Source organism: Symsagittifera roscoffensis, chromosome 1, assembly GCF_963678635.1.
Source record: "Symsagittifera roscoffensis chromosome 1, txSymRosc1.1, whole genome shotgun sequence".
Lineage (NCBI taxonomy): Eukaryota > Metazoa > Xenacoelomorpha > Acoela > Convolutidae > Symsagittifera > Symsagittifera roscoffensis.
The window spans coordinates 13,925,575-13,947,146 of NC_087062.1; the positions used below are offsets into that span (position 1 = coordinate 13,925,575).

Genomic DNA, 21,572 nt, shown 5'->3' on the forward strand with positions numbered 1-21,572 from the left:
AAGCAAACTCAGAAACCGACGAAAAGTATATCAAGAAAATAGCTAGTAAACTCAAAGCTTCAGTTTTTTTCGCTAAAACAATTATGATAAAAACAGCAAGTCGCTCTAGAAAACCGAGCGAAAAATCCGAGCAAAGCTGTATTAAAAAAAAGAACTCAAAAATTTGAAAAAAAAAACATCGAAAACGTTTGCAAGATTTTTTCTAACTTGTTCCAAAGAAGTTTTAAAAAATTCAAACCTCAAACATACCTCGTTAAGATTCAAATCATAACAAAAATGACTGGAAAGTAAATATATAAGCCGACAGAATTAAAGCGGATACTTAATGAGCTGGAAAACTGCCGAAATATTTTCATTGAAAAAAACCTACAAACAAATCGGGCATCTACCACTTGCAAGGCAAGCTCTAGCCCTATATAGGCAAAACACCTAAAAAGCGTCTCTGTAAATTTACCGTTTTGATCTTGCTTCAAAATGTACCGTTCTATGATCAAAATTATTTACGGAAAAGAATGTCTAGTACCCGGTTGCAATACCCTTGCTTATCACAATGGTAACAAAATAAGCTACAATTAGCAGACTGTTTTTTCGAAACTATTAAGAGTTTGCTGTGATAACTAGTTTAATAAAACATTTTGGGTTGTTTTTGTGTTTTCATCCAAAAATGGGAATTTCAAAAAATAATTCAGTCCGCAAAAGTTTTGAGTTACTTTAGTTTTAAATGAAGTAAATGATAGACTAATTAAGCCATCAGACTGCATTTGTTCTGCTCTTGACACTGGCATCTCTAACATTTTTTAAAATGTTGCAGCAGCATGGCTTTAGAGCTCATGCTCAAAAAAAAAAACGTCAGCAATCCAAAACTGACTGAGTGTTACGCGTTGAAAACTGAATTCTCATGATTTGTATTTCATTTCTAACATCAGCCAAGAAGAACATATAGGACAGGATTTGAAATATTTTTTTTTACAGAGAATGATAAGAAATTTTTTATAAGCAAGCTTTGTTCATGTTGAAAGATAGTCTAATTGAGTTGATCGATATCATGACGCTTTTCGAGAAGAGAGATCAAATTTGTTAGCACAGATTTTTTCCTAGGACGAAATACTTAGTAACGAATCAAATAGTTTAGCTGTTATATTTCAAGTTTTTATTTAAACTTAACATAGCAACGCTCTGAAAAAAAAGCAACTTCAGTTCATTTAAAATTATGAAGCAGTTTATACTAGATGGTTGAGACCCTTTTAAAAATTCATTTAGTTGCCTTGACAAAAATCAACGCTTTTTTCATAAGTTCTTGTAGAAAATTTACGAAAATTGTTATGTGTTAAAACCGTGCAACGTATGTGTATCTTACAAGGTTTTTTGATAAATTTGTAGGTTCTTTAAAGTTACCCTTAGATATCTCATGCTTGAACAAAAAATTTGTCTGCGAATGTTTGCGCTGTAAGACCTAATAAGATCTTGTAAGTTTTTTGTCATATTTATCAATACATAGAAATTCTATATGTACATGTAAGCATTACGAGGCCAAACAAGTCAAAAAAAAATTTTCAGCGGAATCCGAAACGTTGCTAGTTATTCTTGATCGTCTTTGCTAATTTGGATTCCACGAACAAATAGCCAAAAACTGTATTGCTCGAAACCTCTTAAAAAACTGACGAATTTGAGGATTTCGCAACAAAAGTTGCGGCATTCACTTACATTAACGGAATCTTGAACAAATAGTTACATTTAAATTAAACATGGTCCACTTACATTTTGCAACAAGTTTGTTCTGAATTTTTTGCCGGTCATTTCATTTGATAATTTTTCAGCTTTTTCAAATTTTAATTCTGAAGTTTTTACACGCAGTTTTCTAAATTTTTACAAGACACTAAAATTCTATAAGTGAACTTACCAACTACAAAAAAAAATTTTCAAGTTCAACTTTTGAGCTAAAATGTTTTTGGTATTTATAAACTTTCAGATTTTCTGCATAACTTGTAACTCCGCCCTATCCCAAACCGTATAAGTTTTTCAAGGCAGACATTCGATTTTGATTAGTGTTATCATCGGTTCAAATTAACAAACAAGTAAGTTATTTAAGAGCTAGGTGTGTCACATGGTGCACAAATAATGGTGGAAAAGGCAAATGAAAATTAATGGAGCATTGACTTTCCCTAGCCATTAATTTCACTGACAAAACAAGACGCAGCAAAAAATTCTTTTTGCTAGCCGATCGATTCAATCAGTTATCTGAAGGAAATCTTCTTTTCATCTCCACTTTTTTCCGCTTGTTGAAGCATATTTGGTCATAAGTGCTATTATCGGTAACTTATAATGCAGATTAAAACTACCACAAAGGATTTGCAAAAGTGCGATTGATATGTGCACTTTAATATATATAGTTACTTGTTTGTAAATGTAATGATTCCTAGACATGTTTTTATTAAACAAGAGGTTATATGAAATTAACATGTTCTGCGGGAAAAAATAAAACCAATTTACTGGCATGAAAATCTGTTGTCGCTATCATTTTCAAACAGGAAACTCGTTTTTGTTGCTAAAAAAAATAAAAACTCTTTTAGTTGAATTGTACCTTTTTGACAATAAGCAGGAAACAACCTATATTGAAACTAAATTGAAAAGAAAGTTCAATTGAATGAAACTCTGAAACGTTAATGGAACGAAGCCAATGAAAAAAAAATGGAAAACAGTTAATGAGAGCATTTCAGTTTTTCAAGAGAAGAATTGCTATCGGTTATGAACAGGATTTATCTCAGTGAACGCCTTAATCTGAAAAAAAACTTTCTCAAATTAGATATTGACCTTACAAAGAACTTTCTAAAATTAGAGTTACGTGTGTTGTGTTGACTACTTTTTTGAACTAAATTCTTTAACCATAGTTTTTTCAGGTCGTTAAATTGAGATATTACATTATTCTATAAAATATATAAGTATCAAATGTTTTGCGCCGACTTTCAGAGAAAAAGGTTGAATACTTATGCTACCCGTACCGAGAAAATTCTTTACTTTTGACCTAAAATACTTTATATCAAATCAAACTTCTGACCAGAAATTCTTTTTGAAATGTTAAGATAAAGCAGGGATAAAGCAGGGTTGGTTGCGCTTTATCCCCTGACCTTTTTTAAAAGACAGTTGTGCTAACCACTATGCTACAGCCCTTATGAAGGTTGCTAGTTTTAGCAAAACAAAACTTAGTATAACAAGTGTTAGTTTGCTTTGTATTGCTACTGTTATTGTGCAAACTCGAAGCATGTTTATCTCGTTGCGGTTGAGCAGTGACCTGATTTCTGGTTATTCTTTCCAGAAACTGTTTATTTCTAAGCTAGAAAAGAAATAGATCGTTTCTGCACAGAAAATACGAGAAAACTAGGCTAGATAATCTATATAAAATTTCTAGCTAGAAAATTAGCCTTCGTTCGGTGCGGGTAGGGGCCCTTTTTTCTATTCAACCAATTTTTGAAATTTTTAAATTTTGACGAACATTTTTATACCATCTGAAAAAATTTGCTGTTTGGAGCTCAATGGCAGACAGATATATAATTTTTTATTATTTCATGATGTTTCATTTCAAAAACTTTTATTGGCCTTCAAGTTCAGTCGGCACCACTCAGGGCTTTGCCCTGATATTCGAGCATTATTTTTCAGTTTCTTTCTCACTTTCTCAAGAAACAGTCAAAATTTGTCAAACGGCGTCTAAAGTCTGGCAAGTTACTTGAAAGTATTAGACTCTCATGAACAAACAAATGATTTTATGTTTGGTAACTATTTGTATGAGCTTTTAGGCGCAACATTTTTTTAAAAAAATGACATTTTAGTTGATAATTTGGAATTCGAACCTAAATTCTCTGACAAAGGGAAAAGTATCCCCAAAAAGCAAATTCGAAACGTTGTATAAATTCGAAAATAAAATATTGTTATAAGCAGAAGGGAAGCGGAGCTTCGCACCACTTGCCATACCGCACACACATAGCATTGCAAGCTGCAGACAGAAAAAGAAACAAAAGCCACTAAGTCGAAAAACAATTAAAACGTTACGAAAAAACCATAACTACAAAATTTTCAGAAATTTGTCTGGAAGATGTTCAGTTTAAAAAGCCAAAAATTGGCGTTTAATAAGTATTCAGACACAAAAATTGATTGGCAACTATGCCGGCAAAATTAGGTTAGACTCGTGGAGGAGAGCAAAAATGCTTTCAACTGAAAATTTTTGGAAATTCCGAAAATCAAAATTTTTACGCTCCCCTCTCCGGAAACCCGTTTTTTTGTTGAAATAACACTTAACTAGGTCAGTGTATCGATAAAACATAAGCAAAAACAATTGAAGCCAACAAACCGGTAAAAAAACGAAAAAAAAACTTTCAAATAAAACTTTCAAATCTCAAGTAAGTTTGCAAATTACAGAAACAAATCAAAACTCTTTCAATTACATTAGAAATTAGTTTTAGCCCAGGAAAAATCCGTAAGAAGGCAACTAAGCCGACCAAACATAAGCATACATAGACACGGAACAGATCGACAGTTTTTTGAAACAGCCTATTTTCTTTTTGAATAAAAAATTCTGGCCTGGTTCGAACACAGGACCTAAGGCGTAGTAGTATTTTTCTCTCAAAAACCATTTGTGTCTGAAAAGCTATTAAATTTTTTATGTATAAGCCAAGTTATCATGTTTTCTATAAAAAAATTCTGTAAAACAAGAAGCGGCAACTAAGCCAACAAAACATAATCAGACTAACGATATTGTTTTTGAAACGGAATATTTAGTGTTCGAAAACTTAAGGCATTACTTTTTGAAAGAATTGTCAGTAGTAACAGTCGACCGGTAGGATTTCCACGTAAGCAGGTGAGTGAAGTCTAGTGATTCAAGTGATTTTATATAACAAGTTGTTAACCCGAATAAAGTTTAACTAGTTTATATTCCAGTTTGATGACGCTTGCTTGTCGCAAGCGTAATAACGAAATATTGAAACAAAATTGTCAATTTTTTGAAGTTGAATGAACGAAAACTTTGAATTACAGTTTACTGCTTTCCATGTATTTTCTGATCTTCCTTGCTAGCTGCGCTGTGATTCAATTGTTTCGCATCGGTTGTCTCGAAAGGTTTGTGCCACGGCATAATTTAAGTTGTATCTGCAACATTTCACTGCATTTTTTCTATCTCAAATATAATTTTAAAGTAACCTTCTCTCAACTAGAAAAAAGACAAACTCGCGCTTTGAAATGATTTTTTGGAGTTCAGTTTGCAGAATTCAAACAGGCCTTGTAAAATTATAAGCTTTCATTATTCATGAGGGCATTTCAATTTTAATTTTTTGAGTCTTGAAAAAACTTAATTCACTATTTTTAATAAAAGTTTGTTTTGACTCGAGAAGTTTTGACTCCCAACCCGAAAAAGTTTTTTTGGCTTTTTAATATCATTCAGAAACGTCGATTTGCTCAGTTCATATTCAATTACTTGTTATCTCTTTTTGAATTTTTGTACAATTTTGAGAGAATAACAAAAATTGGACACGTTACACTAAACTTAAGCTTCTGGTTTTTGTAAAATACCCAATGCATTAGCAGCGAATCATTTAAATTCCAGTTAATTACAAATGTGGTCACGCTGCGTAACCAGTGGGGTGTATAAAGCACCAATGGTGCCCAGAAGTCATCTGATTGGGGGTTCACATCTCACGTGCTCTGGAATTGGAGGGTGAGCTCTTTCAAGGTAGCCATTGCGTAATGGACCAATCATGATTAAGTGAGCTCTAGTTCACCTTAAAGAAGTTATCTTCAGGTTATGCTTCCGGTTTTGTTGACTAAAACAATAAGAAACAAGGATAGCTGGTTATTGTACAAATTTTTTTTAAAATAAGTTTAGCTTTTTTATGCGTGGTGTGATAAAAGGATCTGACGTAAAACTATAATTTAGGCATATTCGACAATCATGGTAAAATAACCAAACAGTAGAACATTTTTTAATGGAAATGACTAGAAAAACAAAAAAATATATATAAAATTTTTTTTAATCAAATTTTTTTAGCGTTTTTTTTGCAGATATTTTTTTCAATTTTGAAGTTTTGATTCCCAAACTGGCATTAAAAATCTTCAAAAAACTAATTTTTTAAATTATAATTAAAGGTAATTATAAATAAAATTTTGTAAACGGCTTAAAATAAGCCTGCTCGCTGACTTTTGTCGCTCAAAATTAGACGAAGAAAAAATTGTGGGATTTTTAATGTGGTTCGAATCACAACTGAAAAGATTTTAATCTGATATATAAATCAACGCAGTCAGATTATAATTTGTGGTACCTGATTTTGCGTGAAAGACAAAAATAAAAAACTAAAACACCCGAACACAAAGTTCCTCCCCATTTGCAATGGTCGGAACAATAAAATGAGACCAGTCTTACCCTTTATGAAATTTTCAAGGTTTTTATGAGGGCGGTGAACAGCCTACAAAATCTTGTTCGAAAAATTGAGAACAAATGTTTAGTCTTTTTTGGCGTAATGGCAAGCGACTTCACTCGCACAAGTCTCGGTATTCATTTGTCTTAAAATATCCCTGAAAAACAAAAACATTTACAAAGTTTTTTTTTAATACTGGCAAAAAACTTCCAAAACTTTTTAAATCAGTTCTTCAAACGTTTCAACATGTTATGTTTTCTGACAATTTAGCGACGCATCTTTGTGGTACTTAATTGAGCATGATAAAATTTGTATCCAAATAGAATAAAAAATGTGTGCTCAAAATTGATGGGCAATTCATCGAAGAACGATAAGAATTACGAGGATTAGGTTCCACAATTATGAACCCTCAGTTTAATAATAACTATTTTTAAAATGCAGCAACTTTGGTAGGGACAAGTATCAAATTTTTGCGACAAAAATGGAGGGCAATTTTTGAATAAACTGGCAGTGAGAACTTTTAGCTTCAAATGAAAATCGTGCTATGTTAGCTAAGGGACCTTCGCGATGATTTGACGACGCTGTCGAGTCAGGGCAGATCAAGAACTTTGTAAGTTTCTAGAAAAGAAAACAGAGCGTATTCTCCAGAAGCTTAGCATAAAAAAAATGGAATGGAATAAAATGAAAAAAATTTTTTAACATAATTTGAGATTTTTTGTGAAAATTATCATCCCACACGCCATATAAAGTACGAAGTGATAAATTTCACTCCTAGTAACAAATCATTTATGGCAAATAAGCTCCCTTCAACCAATCTAGAATGATTTCTGAGAGTGATTAAAAAATCAGGAAAATCAAAAAATGGGAAAAAATTGAAAAACTAATTTTTTGGTTGTAAACAGTATTTTGATAAATTTTTACAAAAAATCTTTAAAAAGCAAGCACAGAAACGCTTTTTATCTGTATGTTTGACCATCAAACACTTTTTGCTTCAAAATACTGGAAAATTTTTGGATTTTTATCGGTTAGTAAAAGAAATTGGCGTGATTTTACATTTCAGACTACAATTTATGCTTCTTCTTTAAAAATTTTTTTGCGGTTTTTCTAGACAAACAACTAAAGCTAAAATTATGTTTTTGCTGACGTTTAATATTGATTATGAGCAAAAAATTGTAAAATTATAAAACTGAATGTCTTTTTGTGCACTCCATCTTGATAAGAAACAAAATTTTGATCTTTTAGAAAATTATTGGAAACTATTGGAAACAAAAATTGGTGTTTTTTTTGTCTGCTTTCCAATTTTTTTTTCTGTCTCGAAAATGCAAACTTCTTATTAAATCACATGATTTTTTGTAGATTTAATGGAATACTTGTCTACTCTGAGCCTTTTTCTGTGGAAAGTATATGATTTTCTCAATAAATTTTGGTTTTTTTCTGTTTTTGACACAATTTTCAAATTTAATATCTGAAAAATATCAATGCCAAAAAGACACCTCCTCTCCCCGTTCAGGGATTTGACTTCGGTTAATTTAAAAATATCAACTTTTGGGTGACCTAAACCTAAAATTTTTCTAAGTGCCCAATAGCCGCAAGTATATACTATTTTTGATGGTCAAAATTTTCAGAATGTATAAAATTTTTCATTTCGCCAGGCCTGTTTTTCCACAATTGTAGATAATTTGCCGCGCAGATTTTTGCACAGTTGCGGTGCAGATAATTTGGTCAAAATAGGATTTTAATAGTGATTTGGGAGAACTCGGAAAATTAATTTGATCGACCTAAAAAAAGTTCGAAAGTTCGACCGTAAAAAAACTTTAGACCCACTTCTGTCTTCAAGATATTTTAATTTGAATCCACGGTTCTTTTTCTGAAAGTTATATCATTGCGTAAAAACACATTGGTTTGTTTCTTTAGTGTACTTCATAATAGCGGTAGTGTTGCTCTGTGTTCTTTACGGGGCGATTCTGAAAGTAGCACACGAACAGCGAGCGAAAGACAAGAAGCAAATGTCGATCTACATGCCAAACCCGAACAGCAACAACACTCTTTCGGTTGCTTCCAATGGGAACGCCGCTTCCAGTGCCAGCGCAACGGGAGGGGCCGAGCAGACGAGAAGCAAGACCCGAGAGGCTAAGGCGAACCGAAAAGTGATCTACGGTTATATGTTCATAGTCGGAACATTCACAGTGACGTATATTTTTGCGTACGTGATGCTACAAATCCGCCACCACATTGACTATTGCGCAATCGGCTACGAGAACACGAGTCAATTTTACTTCTTTCTTCTAACATCAATCACGCTGCAAAACTTCAACGCCGCCTGTAATCCGATAGTTTATACCGTGTGTCTATCACACTTCAAGAAGGCGTTCCGAAAAAACATCATCCAGATCGCGACATGTTGCCGCGTTTCCGGTGATCGTCGCGACACCCAGACTACCTTCGTTCTGGACGTTCCGGATGACCGAAAAGCTTCATCGTTCAGCAAAAGGTCGACGAACGAAAAGATCTCTAGAAACTCAATTTTGTCCAATGGAATTAACGTAGACAATAAAAACTCGCCGAATAGAAAGCCAACTAAGCAATCGAATTGCTAGCCAAGAATTCAGAATAAAAAAACTTAATCATAAAAAAATAAGGCAACGTGAAATTATTCTAACAAACTGATATTTCACAAAACTATGTTGTATTTTTATCACTCCAATTAATGTTTCCATTACTTAGACTGTAGATGTACATGTATGTAATTCAGATATAGCTTTTCAGAAAAAAAAACTTTCGATATTGATTGATCAACCAAAATGCTGCTATATACTTAAAATTGATGAATAAATGTTCAATTTCTATTTTTGTAAATTGTTGCTTTTTCTTTTCTTGATCCATATAAGCGCAGTGGTTTACCAAAAAAATTTTAAAAGGGGGCGGCGGATTTTTATGTTTTTAAACTTTTGACGTTATTTTTAGCTCGACTAAAATTACTTTCTGACATGTAGAAATGCAATTTCAACAGACAGTTTTTGGCTTTTTTAACAGGACAGTTTTGGAGGAATTTCAAATTACTCTCTGAAAAACATTGATGTCAGAACATTGATACGAAAAAAGTTCACCTGCAACCAGGGGCGGATCTAGGATTTTCTCGAGGGGGGGGGGGCGGATTTTCAAAAAAATTTCCAAAATTTTGACGACCTTTTTTTTTTTAGGTCGACCAAATTGATTTTTCGAGCTCTCCCAAAGCACTGTTTTGCCCCTATTTTGGCTAAATTTTGTGCGCCGCAAGCAAATTTTTGAAAAAACAGTCAAAAAAGCCGTTTTTGGGCACTTTTTTTCGTTTTTTTTTTTGGCGCGCGCTCCCCTCAAAGTTAGTATATATTGGCGCCAAAGGCGCCTTTAGGAAAATTTTAGGGTCGGTCGGCCAAAAATGGATTTCTGAAAAAGTATCAAAGGGGAGGGACCCTTTGGGTCGGCAGGGGGTCGAATCCCTGAGTGGGGGGGGCGTCCGCTTCCCCCCTTCCGCCCCCCCCCCCCTAAATCCGCCCCTGCCTGCAACCACTTCATCAAAATAGTAATTGATTGAATTTGGAACTGCTTTGACAACGATGATGTAAGAAGGGATAATTAATGAGCAATGTATTCTGTCAAGGCGTACGCGTCTAATAAAATCACTCCAAGTTGAGCTGAGGCAAGCAATTCGCTCTTTTTGATACGTAACTTTTCGTAGACCGTATCACTTTGTACTTTACTTAGGGTGTGGGGGATAAAATGGTAAAATATAAAGGTAAAAAATAAATCAAAGAAATTTTTTAAACAATTTTTTCGCAGAATTTTCAAAATTGTTTCTTAAGCATTAATTTTTTCATTAACGCTTTAGTGCACTAGAAACAACCAGGGGTTTGCACTGATACAAGCATTCCGGCTCTTCAGGCGATGCTGCTATATCTGTCGGTGTGGTTTTTTTAACAAATTTCGACTTTTTAAGTAGCCGCTTTGAAAGGAGTTTTTTAACAATCTGAAGTGATTCATTCGATACCCTGAGCTTGAATTTGAAAAAAAATAAGCTGCAGTGTTTTTTTTTGATAGTGTGAAGGTTTAAACTTGGGACAATTAACGCGCGATATATTTCGTTCTATTAACGCAAAAGCGGCGATTTAATCCGCCACAGAAATCTTTCCCTTTTGTTATGAGCCAAAAAAAAAATTTTGAGTCATTTTTGATAGACTGTTTTTACAGCACTTTACACTTTACATGTGGGGGTTATTCTCTTTGAAATAATTTTAAAAAAATTGTTTTTTTTTAAAGTTTTCTTTTGATGTTTGACCAATTCAAATGTCTTGAAAAGATTACTTACTCCTTGGAATCTAAAGGGTAGTCGCCACAGTCAGGGTTTCGCACTGATACGAGCAGTCTGGCTAGTTTTAGATCTCTTGTACGATCTTAATTTATATTAATTAGAATATAAATTCTAGCATAATCCAAAACGAAATTGCTTTGACTTTTTGAGTTTTTGTTCTAAGTGCTGCTCTCAGTAAAAGAAAAACTTTGTTTTGGTTTCAGTCTGTGAGCTTGCAAACTAAATGATGCGTTTCAATGAATCTAGTAAGTTTCGATTAAGTGTTTTTTTTTCGAAAACTAAACTTAGTTTAAACAATTTGTTTTAAATGGTTGAACCATGGAAGCTGGAATATTGGATTGAGAAAGTTGAGATATAAGTTATTAGAAATTGAAACAAGGCTAGCCGGTTACTGTGCAAGTAGCACAGAATGTTCCGACCACAGTCTTTAAAAATTACAAGAAAAAGCTTTTGTTTTCAAATTGGTGAAGTTTTTTCTACGTGGGATGATAAAAAAAAGTCTGATGTAAAACTATATACATATATATGGACATATATAAGGGCATATATGACTTTCATAGAAATATAGGAAAACACAATTTTTTTCTAGAGAATTCACTAGAAAAACGAAAAAGAAAAAAAAAGAATTTAAAAAATTTCAAGCTACAAAACTCCAAAAAAACTAATTTTGCTTGCTTTAAGTTAAATTTTTAGGATTTTGCATGATTAAGTTGTTGTATTCCTGAATGCTCGCTTCATTCGCTCGAATTTAGACGAAAAATCAAAAGTTTAAAACCGTTTTTCTCGACATTAGAGAAACTTTTTGGCAAACTTGTTCGAATCACGACTGAAAGGGCTTTAATATGTAATATGATATATCACTCAACACTGTCCAATGATTATTTGTGGTACCTGATATTGCGTAGAAAACAAAAAAAATAACAGACCCGAACACACAACTCTTCTTTTTTTCAATGGTCGGAACAAATATCTAACTTTTCCGGAAAAAACACGAAAAAATCAATTCCCAAAGAGATTCATAGCTGCAGAAATAATCAAAAATACCGAATTGGATCTACTAAAAGTTTGGTTGAGTGGATATCACATCCGGGAAGTTTGCCTTAAATTGAAAAAAGTTAGAAAAGTTAACCGTGTGCCAATCAACTGACTTAATGATACAGATTGTACCAAAACACACATAACTAAACAACCAAAGATGGCACCAAGATTTAATGATACAGATGGCTCCAAAAGACAAATAACTAAATAACCAAAACACAAATTTGATCAATAAATATTCTAGTTACAGTAGCTGGGTTATAAAGCGTTCTCTGATTTATAATGAGCAAAGGTTTTGAGATGAACTACGAAACTCGATTAAACAACAGAGTCGACCTTGATTTCCCCACCTGGTTTGAGACTGATCGCAGCCAGCAGAATGTAGTCAAGTTCACACTTCTGTCACATTGGTGCTATGTCAAAGGAGCAGTTATAAACAAGGTAAGCAAAGAACCATTAGAGAAAAAAAGTTGGAAATTGTTAAGTAGATCCAAATGCAAAATTCTGAAATTGCAAAAGTCACCGACATTTGGGATTTGAGAATTAGTTTTTTTTTCTATTTCGGATGGGCAGCTAGCTTGTTTCATTTTCAAAAATGAAACACTTACAAAAACCAAACTATTTTATAAGATTCCATCGATTTTTTTTTGCTATAGAAATATACGTGTATTCTATAAACACCATTTATAACACAGAGAAGTGAAGCTTCGCTTTATTTATGGGGCAGATATTATCAAATCAATTAAATAAGATCAAACACTGGTACATTCTACATCAATTTCTAAAGCAATTATCAGCATTTTGGAGCTTACGGAGGACACAACACATCACATCACCACAACTGGCTCATTTATAAATAGTAATATTGAACCAAACAGTCTAACAGTACACAACAGGTTGAAAAATTTGCAAAATAAACTTATTTCTGAATCAATTAAAAAACCACACAATTCTACGAATAGTTTAACCAACATCCTTGCTTTTGAGAAGAACACCAGCTAATTCCAAAAGCAAAAACGTTTTAGCAATTCTTTTTAACATCGCATTTTTCAAATTGAAAAAAAAAATCTTAAGACTTGAACAAAAAACGGTTACAGGTTATCATACTGCACTTATCCCAAACGGGCGTATGATCTAGGGATAAATTGACCCCCTACACTCTTCCCACACACACACATTTTTACGTGCTTCTTTCCGGGATACACGTATATCATCATTGAAGCATCATGTGGTAAATCAGTATCAGTGAACCGGCTGCGGTAAAAAAAAGGTCTATTGCGGATATCCGATAAGTCAAACATCCGGTAGGTCAAACATCCAAACTTATACAATAATTACGTCATAAAATGACGAAAGAGTTTCAAAATAAGAGAGAGTCCAATTTGATCGTTCGCAAAATAGCAAGCAAATTTGTTCTACAACAATTGCGTATTCATACGTTGAATTCCTATGAGATTCCTATAGGATGAAATACTATCATCAAGAAGAAATGAAAAAAAACGTTATTAAATTTGAATTGATTTGAAAACTGTCAAAACACATTTCCCGTTTTTTACATAACCCAAAGTCTACAAAAAGCATAAAATATCAGCAATTCTGGTGGAAGGTCGAAGAAAAAATGGGCAAACAAAAGGGATTATAAACAATTGTAATGGATTATAATGGGTTTTTTTCTGCAAAACAAATAAATTAGAAATTCCGATAAAAATAATCGATTATAATAGATTATAATGTATTATAATTGAATATATTTGATTTCAAAAAGAGAGATTATAATCGATTATTTATTGATTAAAATCAATTTCTCCTCAATTTTTGCAAGACATTAACGCTTGAAACTGGATGCGGGTATCACTTTCCAAATTGCGTCTACCAAATTAAGTATGTTGTATTTTGTTACAAAACAAGGTGACAGTTTTTGCACCATGACTACCTTCATAAGAAAACCAAAAATTAAAACAAAGAGTTTATAATTAGTTATGAACTTTTTATCGTCCAACGTGTCGCTCAGTGTTGGTCAAATTTGCTGTGGTTTGTAATTGAAAATTGGCCTAAACAGCATCTTTTAGGCGAACAGTAAAAATCTAATATTTGCCCGACTTTTAAAAAAATTGGATGTTTGTTAAAGCTGATGTGCCCTAGTAAAGCTGAAAATCAAATGTTTGTAGCACTTTTTGGTTTTTCGGATGCTTGACGTATCGGATGTTTGCGCGGTACCCAGAAAAAAATCAACACAGAGGCAAAGCACAGCTCACACCAGTTACATTACGAAACATAATTAGCATGACAAATTAACCGACAAAAACAGATAAAAGCCAGAAAACAACATTTTCAAAAATGAATTTTTGGGAATAGTGAAAAAAGTGATATAACAAAAAAATTTGTATGTCTTCATTTTATCTGGAATAAAAACTCCTTTAAAAAATATAATTTTAGTGAAAGCAATTGAATAAAAATCAAGCATCAAACTGAAATTGCAGAGGTAACGTTGACGACTAATCTTAAGCAAACACACGTTGAGCCGAAAAAAACTGACAACATAAATACCTAAAAAATCAAAAAAAAAGTTTTTAAGGCACCCACCAAAACATTTAGATAACAATCTTTTTTTTTGCTCATAAAACGAATCAAAACAAAACCACTAAGCGGATATAACATAAATCGAAGCTGCTTAGGCAGAATAAAGGAAAGAAGAGAAGAAAACAAACAAAAAAAGCGTAGATGCTGATACTGCCAGTTAGTTGATGAAATTACAGATTCGAAGTTAGTTGATGAAATTTGAAGATGACCAGCAACCTGAGTCAATCTGTGAATAGAATTTTTTGGGGGGAAAAGTCTAATAACAGGTTGTAACATCTTAGCTTTTTGCAACGGTAAAGGTATTTAAAAAAAAACTGTGAAGAGGACAAACAGAAAAAAAATATTGAAAAATTTTCTTTAAAAACTAACCTTAATTCTCATTGTAACAAATGCAAAATATAAATTTTGAATACAAGCAGAAATGGGCTGGAAATTCCTGACATCCTTGAAGTATTGAAAAACATTTTTTTCCATTTTAATCGATTATAATGGATTTTCATAAACGATTTATTTATTCCGACAAAAAATTAAAAAAATATCAAACATTTTTCAATCAATCAATTGGTTATTCTTGAATTTTATTGAGACTGACAATGAAAACAATCCGTTATAATCGATTGTCATCCATGGATCCCAGTGCAGGTATGTGGCAAGGAAAAGCGCGAGTAAAACTCTGCCAACAAAAATCAATCTTCTCAGTTTTTGACAAGCTCCGTAGAAAATAAAACATGCTTTCAAGCAAGATAAATAAGCCGTCTATGTATGAAGAAAAACAATGATCCGAGATGTATTTGAAGTCCCAATTTTTTTCACTATTCGCCAAGTTTTATGTTTGAATAGCAAAAAAAATCAGAACAAATTAAACAAAACAATTGGTAATATATCAGGTTCTTTGTGATTCAGCTATTTTTCATTATTATCGATGGCGGCAATGTCTCAAACTTTTTGACAGTGGAGTTGTAAGTCAACAGGTTCATATTCGATGATTTTATTGTAACTTAAATTGTACTTCGTTGTTTATACATGAAGAGCTAATAATCTCTGCCAATTTTTGTTTTTCCCATAATTGATGAAAAGGAGGCTAGAAAAGTTTTCGTGTACTGAGGGGAGTGTTGTAAGCAGTAAATTAGACTGGAACCTGTTAATTTTCAGTCACAATTTGACTTTTTACTGTTAGTTGTTAATCTATCTGGTTTTAGAAACTTCTTAATTATTTTTTAGAAAAATCTTAGCGTTATCTTTATTTTTAGGTGTTTGAATTAAATGCTTCTATTCTTTTTAACCAATTGCCAATTGCAGCTTAAGAGTACTCTTCAGGCACCAATTTTTATTCAATGAATTGTGCCAATCGCGTAAGCCCAGACCCTTCATTTAAACACTGCATTTCAACTTATGACAAATTTGGACTGAAAATTGACAGCTTGCCTCCACTAAACAATCCATTGAATTAAGAAAATTGGCGCGTATTAAACAGCAGTGACGGTGAAGGTAGAAATTTTTTTATGGAATACTTTTCAATGAATGTTTTATAAAAAGTTGACTAATTTGCTTTAAACTGAATGGAAACTACTGCGTTTGAAAGTATCTGAATGTCCCAGGTATGGCAATGGGCTCCAGAGATCTTCGGGGAGTCCAGGGAGTTCGAGCTCCTGGACATCTCACAGCACCTGATGAGGTCTGAGATATCGAACTCGTTCTTCTGCAACCCCTACAACAAAAACGACTTCACACAAAGCGAGGTCAAAGTTCTGACCAGAAGGGAAATCAACCAATCAAGAGAGATAACAACTCTCAACTTCGTATTTGGACTCCCAATGACTCAGGTGGGATTTAAAGAGGCACAAAAAATGTAGTTTTGCGTATTAATCAACAAACTGAAATGAAGATTACCATTCCAACAAATTAAATTTAATATTTTGTGCAATATAATTATATTGTCTTTGTTGTTGCAATTTTTACGTGATTCTGATGTTGTTTCGGTTTCACGATACGGTGGTTTGTAGATATGGTGGTTTGTTGAACATCCGCCGGTAACATTATAGACATTTGAATAAAAATGCAAACAATTCTTAGTCAATTAGCGTAAATTAGCATTATAATGGATTCAAGATCAATAAATCATATTTAGAATGCTGTTTTGAAAAAAAACTGGCAGCTCAAATTCCCCCAAAATATGCAAATTATGTTAATTCGTTCCAAGGTACAAGGAATAATGTTCTTTGAGAAGCCAGTCTTCCAGACGTTTCTCAGCAAAAAAGTTCCAATAAACTGAATCGAAGCTTTAAGAGTTTGACTCGAGTTTATGGAAACCTTTCATTGGAAATTTGGGATGTTTTTCAATTATCTTTATTGGAAGAAAAACAAACATACAAGCTGGAGTGTCTGTAAAAGATCCATGCGCTGTTTTTGATTTTTTTTTGCCATTTAGATTTTAGTTCGCCCGGAATGCACCAAAGAGCACGAATAAGTGCATCGCCGCTCCCCTGTGTCATAAGATAGATGCGATCAAGTTAACATTCGCCCTCATATCTTCCCCTACAAAGTTAACATCCTCCATTCCTCTCTATTTAACTAGTGGTGTGTGTAAGCAACTCGATTTTGATTGGCTGAAGAAATCCAGCTTAGAACTACGTCAAACCCCCCCCCCCCCCTTTAAACGCTTTTAGCGGGAGGATGTCAACTTGGTCCGAAATTAATCTAAATTTCAGGTGACTTACGGAAAGGCGACCACCGAGACAATAGTGCATTGTCTGACTGTTGGTACACAACTTCTGCCACCCGACTTGGAAGAGATCTTCCTGGCCAATCAGAACGCGATTGTGAGTCACTGCAAAGTCATCATCGACACTTTCGTCAAAAAATTCCCCGAAGACAGCAAAGTGTTTCCGAAGGAAATACAACCCGCTCATTACGAGGTAGACTTCAGTTTAACTTATACGGCTGAACAACAATCTTTTAGCCCTAGTGACAATAATCAATTACTGTTGCTCAATTTAATAAATTGTGGTTTCAATCTTTAGTAACAATAATCATAACAATCATAAAAACAATAGTGCCAATAATGATAATAAAAAAAAACACAAGGCAAAGGAAGCAGAGTTTTGCACCGCTTGTTATACCATAACTTATCAATTTTCATGCTCTATTTCAAAATGTTTAGCAAAACGACTCGGCAGATACCAAATTGGCAACTGTTTTTTTTTGTTCTCCCGGATTGGTTGATAAGGTTGTTTGATCAAGATCGAATCGGTTTTTGAGCGAAATTTATAAAACATCAATGAAGTTGTTAAAACAGTTTTAACCTGGTGAATTTTGAGCGCCATCTTAACCTGGGGCGTATTTTCAGTTTCTAAAAGAAGAAGTGCGCAAGGTGATGGGGGACATAGAGTCCATGGCGAGCAAATCACACTTTCAACTGGCCGAGGAGATAAAAACATATCAGTTGCCACTCTTGAAGGAGTTCGAAGACCGCGGCGGCAGATTGAAGCCTTTCATCAAACAGGTATACAGGCACCTCGGAAGCCTCCCACCCCTCAAATCTGGTTGACCAACCTTATGGATGTCGACATTTTTTTACGTCGACTAAATTGATTTTTTGAGCTCTCTCAAATCGCTTTAAATACCCTATTTCGGCTCTTTTTTCTCCCCTCGCCCATCTGCAAAATTTTACAAATAATCTTTCGTTCATATTGTCTGATTGTTACAAAAATTGGCAAGTGAACTAATTAGGCAATGACAAACATATTTGGTCTTGAAACTTAACCTTGAAAGCGCCTGGTTACACCATTATTGTAACATTCGCCCGGAAGATACATATCGACGCAAAATAAAACTAAGTCCTAAGACGACTGGCTAACGTCTAAACAGAGCTTTATATGCTTTTCACCGTCTCTACCAAGCCAGTACTTTTCGGTGGTCTTTTCTAACATCGGGTCGACAAAAAACGTTACTGCTTTCGGCTTCGGTCAAAACACTCAAATTAACTTAATTACATGCGGGAATAGTGAGCTCAAGGCTGGGTCTCAATATCCCCAGACCACGAGGTCACTCCTAAAAACAAGGCTACTACTTATTGAATTATTATTGTTTTTGTTCAGTAGATAAAAATCATCATCTCCATCGAAGATGGATCAAACCTTTCCCCCAACTCCTAGCTTCTCATCCTTATCAAAATGAATCCAGTTGTTAATTAACTTCAATTCAGGACATGACAAGAAGCTAAAAGTTTATATAAAAGAATAAAAGTTTCATTTCCGAAACCCTTCCGGATTCTTGAATCCACTGAATCAAGCTCGTTAATCTTGACTTCTTCGTAATCCGGAAGGCTATCTTCCACCCTTCACCGTTGTCTGCAACGGCCTTGCAACTATTGTAGCGACACAACAGTTGCAACTCGGAACGTCCTTTTGTTTTTCTCTGTTGTTTTTTTATCACAATCTTCGTTGTTTTCGTCAGTGCGACTATCGTTATTCTGTTGCTTTTCAGCTTCTCTTGCCAAAATGGCCGTTTCTGACGTTTCTCAGAAATGTTACGTAATCACTTCGAAAATTTAAAAATTAGGAATTTCCGAATCCTTCAACCTTCACGTTTTGTTCAATCGTTCAAATAACGTTCTTAATCCTCCAAAATCACTAACTCGGAAGGCTCGCTGCTAAAAATGACTAAACTGCAGAGATTGCATTTTGGCACATTCTGGTCGAATGTCACATATATTGATGCTTATCGAAGGGAATTACGGAGTACTTGTGCTCTCTGTGGTTTTTTTCTGCTGACAAATTCAGCTTTTTTCACTAGCGGCTTTTGACGGGAGTTTTTTTCATCATCTAAAAGCATTTGAGTTATTGAGCTCATATTGATGATATATTTTACCAGTGACAATTTTTTGTCAAGTTATGGGGTCTGAAAATTTGAAGTTTGGCATATTCGGGATGAAAGTTTTGTTTTTATAGTTTTTTCCATTCTATCGAAATCTATATGCTTGTGGTGAGGGTGATTTTTTTTCAGACCAGATTCGTTTTTTAATAAAACGTGTTCAGCGAAATATTGTAAAGCATTTTTAAGCGTTTTAAGTGAGTTTTTGTTAAAGCAAGAAATCAATGCCTTGAGCTCAAAATCAATAAAATTTCCTGTCTCAACTTTTGTTTGAATTTATGGGAGTTTAGATGAAGGTTATCTAGCCAAATTGGGATAATTAGAGTGCTTGGAATTTATATTTTTTCATTAGTGCAAAGCACATGCAGCAAACGAACCCAGCTCAAAAAATTTCATATTGAGTTGAAGCGAGCTAATTGATTCAAAAAATGAGTTAATAGATGCAAGTTGTCACTTTGTGTTTGCATTGGTTATAATACATTGGTTGTGGGGGAAGGTTTTTAAACACCTTGAAAAATGTCAAAAAAAACCTGATCAAAGTTTTTCCTTGAAATAATCATGATATCTTCTAGTTTTGGACAACTTAAAGAGCATTGATTGGCTGAGAGTTTACGCGCATTCGGTACTTCGCGCATTATAGTAGCCCTCACAAACTTCCACTGAATATGTTTTTAGGCCCTGTTCAGCCACTTCCGGTCGGCATTCAACACCGTAGTGCTCGGATCGGAGAGTTCAAAGGTCAACTCTATGGTCGCTTTCCTGCAACATTATCTGCTGGAACACGAACAAGACTGCAGAAGGTTATTCGACGAATCAATCGCAGACCTCGTAGATTTCTCTCATTAGTTATAACCCAAAAAAAGTGTATGAGATACCTTCTAAGCAGAACAAAACATCAGAACAAAAAATAAAACAACAATGACAACCCATTACGGCGATGCTTAAAATTATCCGGACAAAACGAACGAAACTTGAAAACTAAAGCAAAAGCTTAAGCAGAAATATGACGTGCAAATTTTTTGCGGATTTTTTTCAGCTCTAAAATTTTACCCCAAAAAAGACCATTTTTCGTTTTCTTTAGTCAAAGTAAAATTATGCCAAAGATTTTGGTTAAGTTGCCGACAAATTTTTCTCCAAGTGAGCTTCTTATGTAGCCTCACAAAAATAAAGCAAGGTGTAATCTCCAACAATTAGCGCAAAACGTCTTAAAATTGTTTTTATGTAAAAAATGGCCAGCAAACAACTTTTTTTGAAAAGAGAAGATTATACCTTTCTTAAACCTTGAAGAAGCTCAATTTTATAGAGTTTTGTCATCAACTCAACGTCAAAAATTACGTCCAATAGTTTTGACGTAATTTTTCATTGACTAAAAAAAGTAAAAAATGGTCATTTTTGGGGTACAATTTAGGTTTTGCAAAAATAACTTTACTTTTCAACAGTTTTTGCTTACAGTCAACCCTTCAAATTCTTCATTAATCTGCACATTGAGGATATGACTTAAGATAAAACATATTTTCTGACTTCCAATGTCAATGTCCCGATTAAAACTTTTTCTCTTAGATTTAAAAAGTGTTGGCTTGCAGGCCAACCAAGAAGCTAAAATTATCCCACTATGCTTCTCCCTTCGGAAATCTTGCTTGTTATTGTCCTGAATACTAAAACTAAGAAACTCTGTGATTAGAAAGAACAATGAAACAATCTCCCTCTTCGAGAGATTACCCAAGCCTTCCACGTCACCACAAAGTGATCAGTTCTCCTAGCTGATTAAAAACAGTCATGTAGGCTGGAATATTTAAATATACTCCTTCACTCAAGCCTTTCTAAATAAATAGTAAGTGAGTGTCTCTAAAGCCACTCAACTAAAATCAAAATGCAAATTTATAAATGCAACAATTTCAAAACTCAACTAAATGTTTCAGTTTTCAATTACAACTTGGTTGCTTGGTTTCTCACTTGAGTTTTTTTCACACACATAAAACAATTCTGAGTTTTAACTTTTCTTCATTACTCCTTTGTTTTCTTCTTTTTTCGTCGTTTAGAAGTTCTAAAACTTCTAAATTCTTCTAATTTTTGTCTCTTTTTCCATCTTGCTTTTCGGTCATTCGTCAATGCTCCATTTCTTCCTCCTGTGATACTGACTCTGCACTCTCAGTCTCCGTATCTTGTAACACGTCGTTAGCTATCCTGACGCTGCTGGAAGCCGTCCTCCAACACTTCTGCTCTTCTACCCTCTGTTTGCAACAAGGTGAGGGATCCACGTTAGATTCTCTGTTCCTGCAGAAGCTGTTGTGGAGACACAACGTCACGTTTCTCTCCAAATCTTCCTTTAACATCTC

The 21,572-nt window shown here is 33.9% G+C and overlaps 2 protein-coding genes across 9 annotated transcripts in view; both read left to right on the forward strand.

The window, feature by feature from the left end:
• Positions 1-9,257, forward strand: part of LOC134854776 (trace amine-associated receptor 8b-like) — a 65,225-nt gene extending 55,968 nt beyond the window's left edge. For all 8 annotated transcript variants that reach the window (XM_063871165.1, XM_063871135.1, XM_063871148.1 and 5 more), the window contains exon 3: positions 8,313-9,257. In XM_063871165.1, the coding sequence (XP_063727235.1) occupies positions 8,313-8,995 (683 nt within the window). In that variant the 3' untranslated portion in view covers positions 8,996-9,257. The remainder of the gene's footprint in view (positions 1-8,312) is intronic.
• A 2,763-nt stretch (positions 9,258-12,020) lies between these two features.
• LOC134847324 (uncharacterized) overlaps positions 12,021-21,572 on the forward strand; it is a 107,395-nt gene continuing 97,843 nt past the window's right edge. Inside the window, exons 1-5 of the mRNA XM_063864550.1 lie at positions 12,021-12,225; positions 15,963-16,187; positions 17,073-17,279; positions 17,711-17,866; positions 19,912-20,064. Of these exons, the coding sequence (XP_063720620.1) occupies positions 12,067-12,225; positions 15,963-16,187; positions 17,073-17,279; positions 17,711-17,866; positions 19,912-20,064 (900 nt within the window). The 5' untranslated portion in view covers positions 12,021-12,066. The remainder of the gene's footprint in view (positions 12,226-15,962; positions 16,188-17,072; positions 17,280-17,710; positions 17,867-19,911; positions 20,065-21,572) is intronic.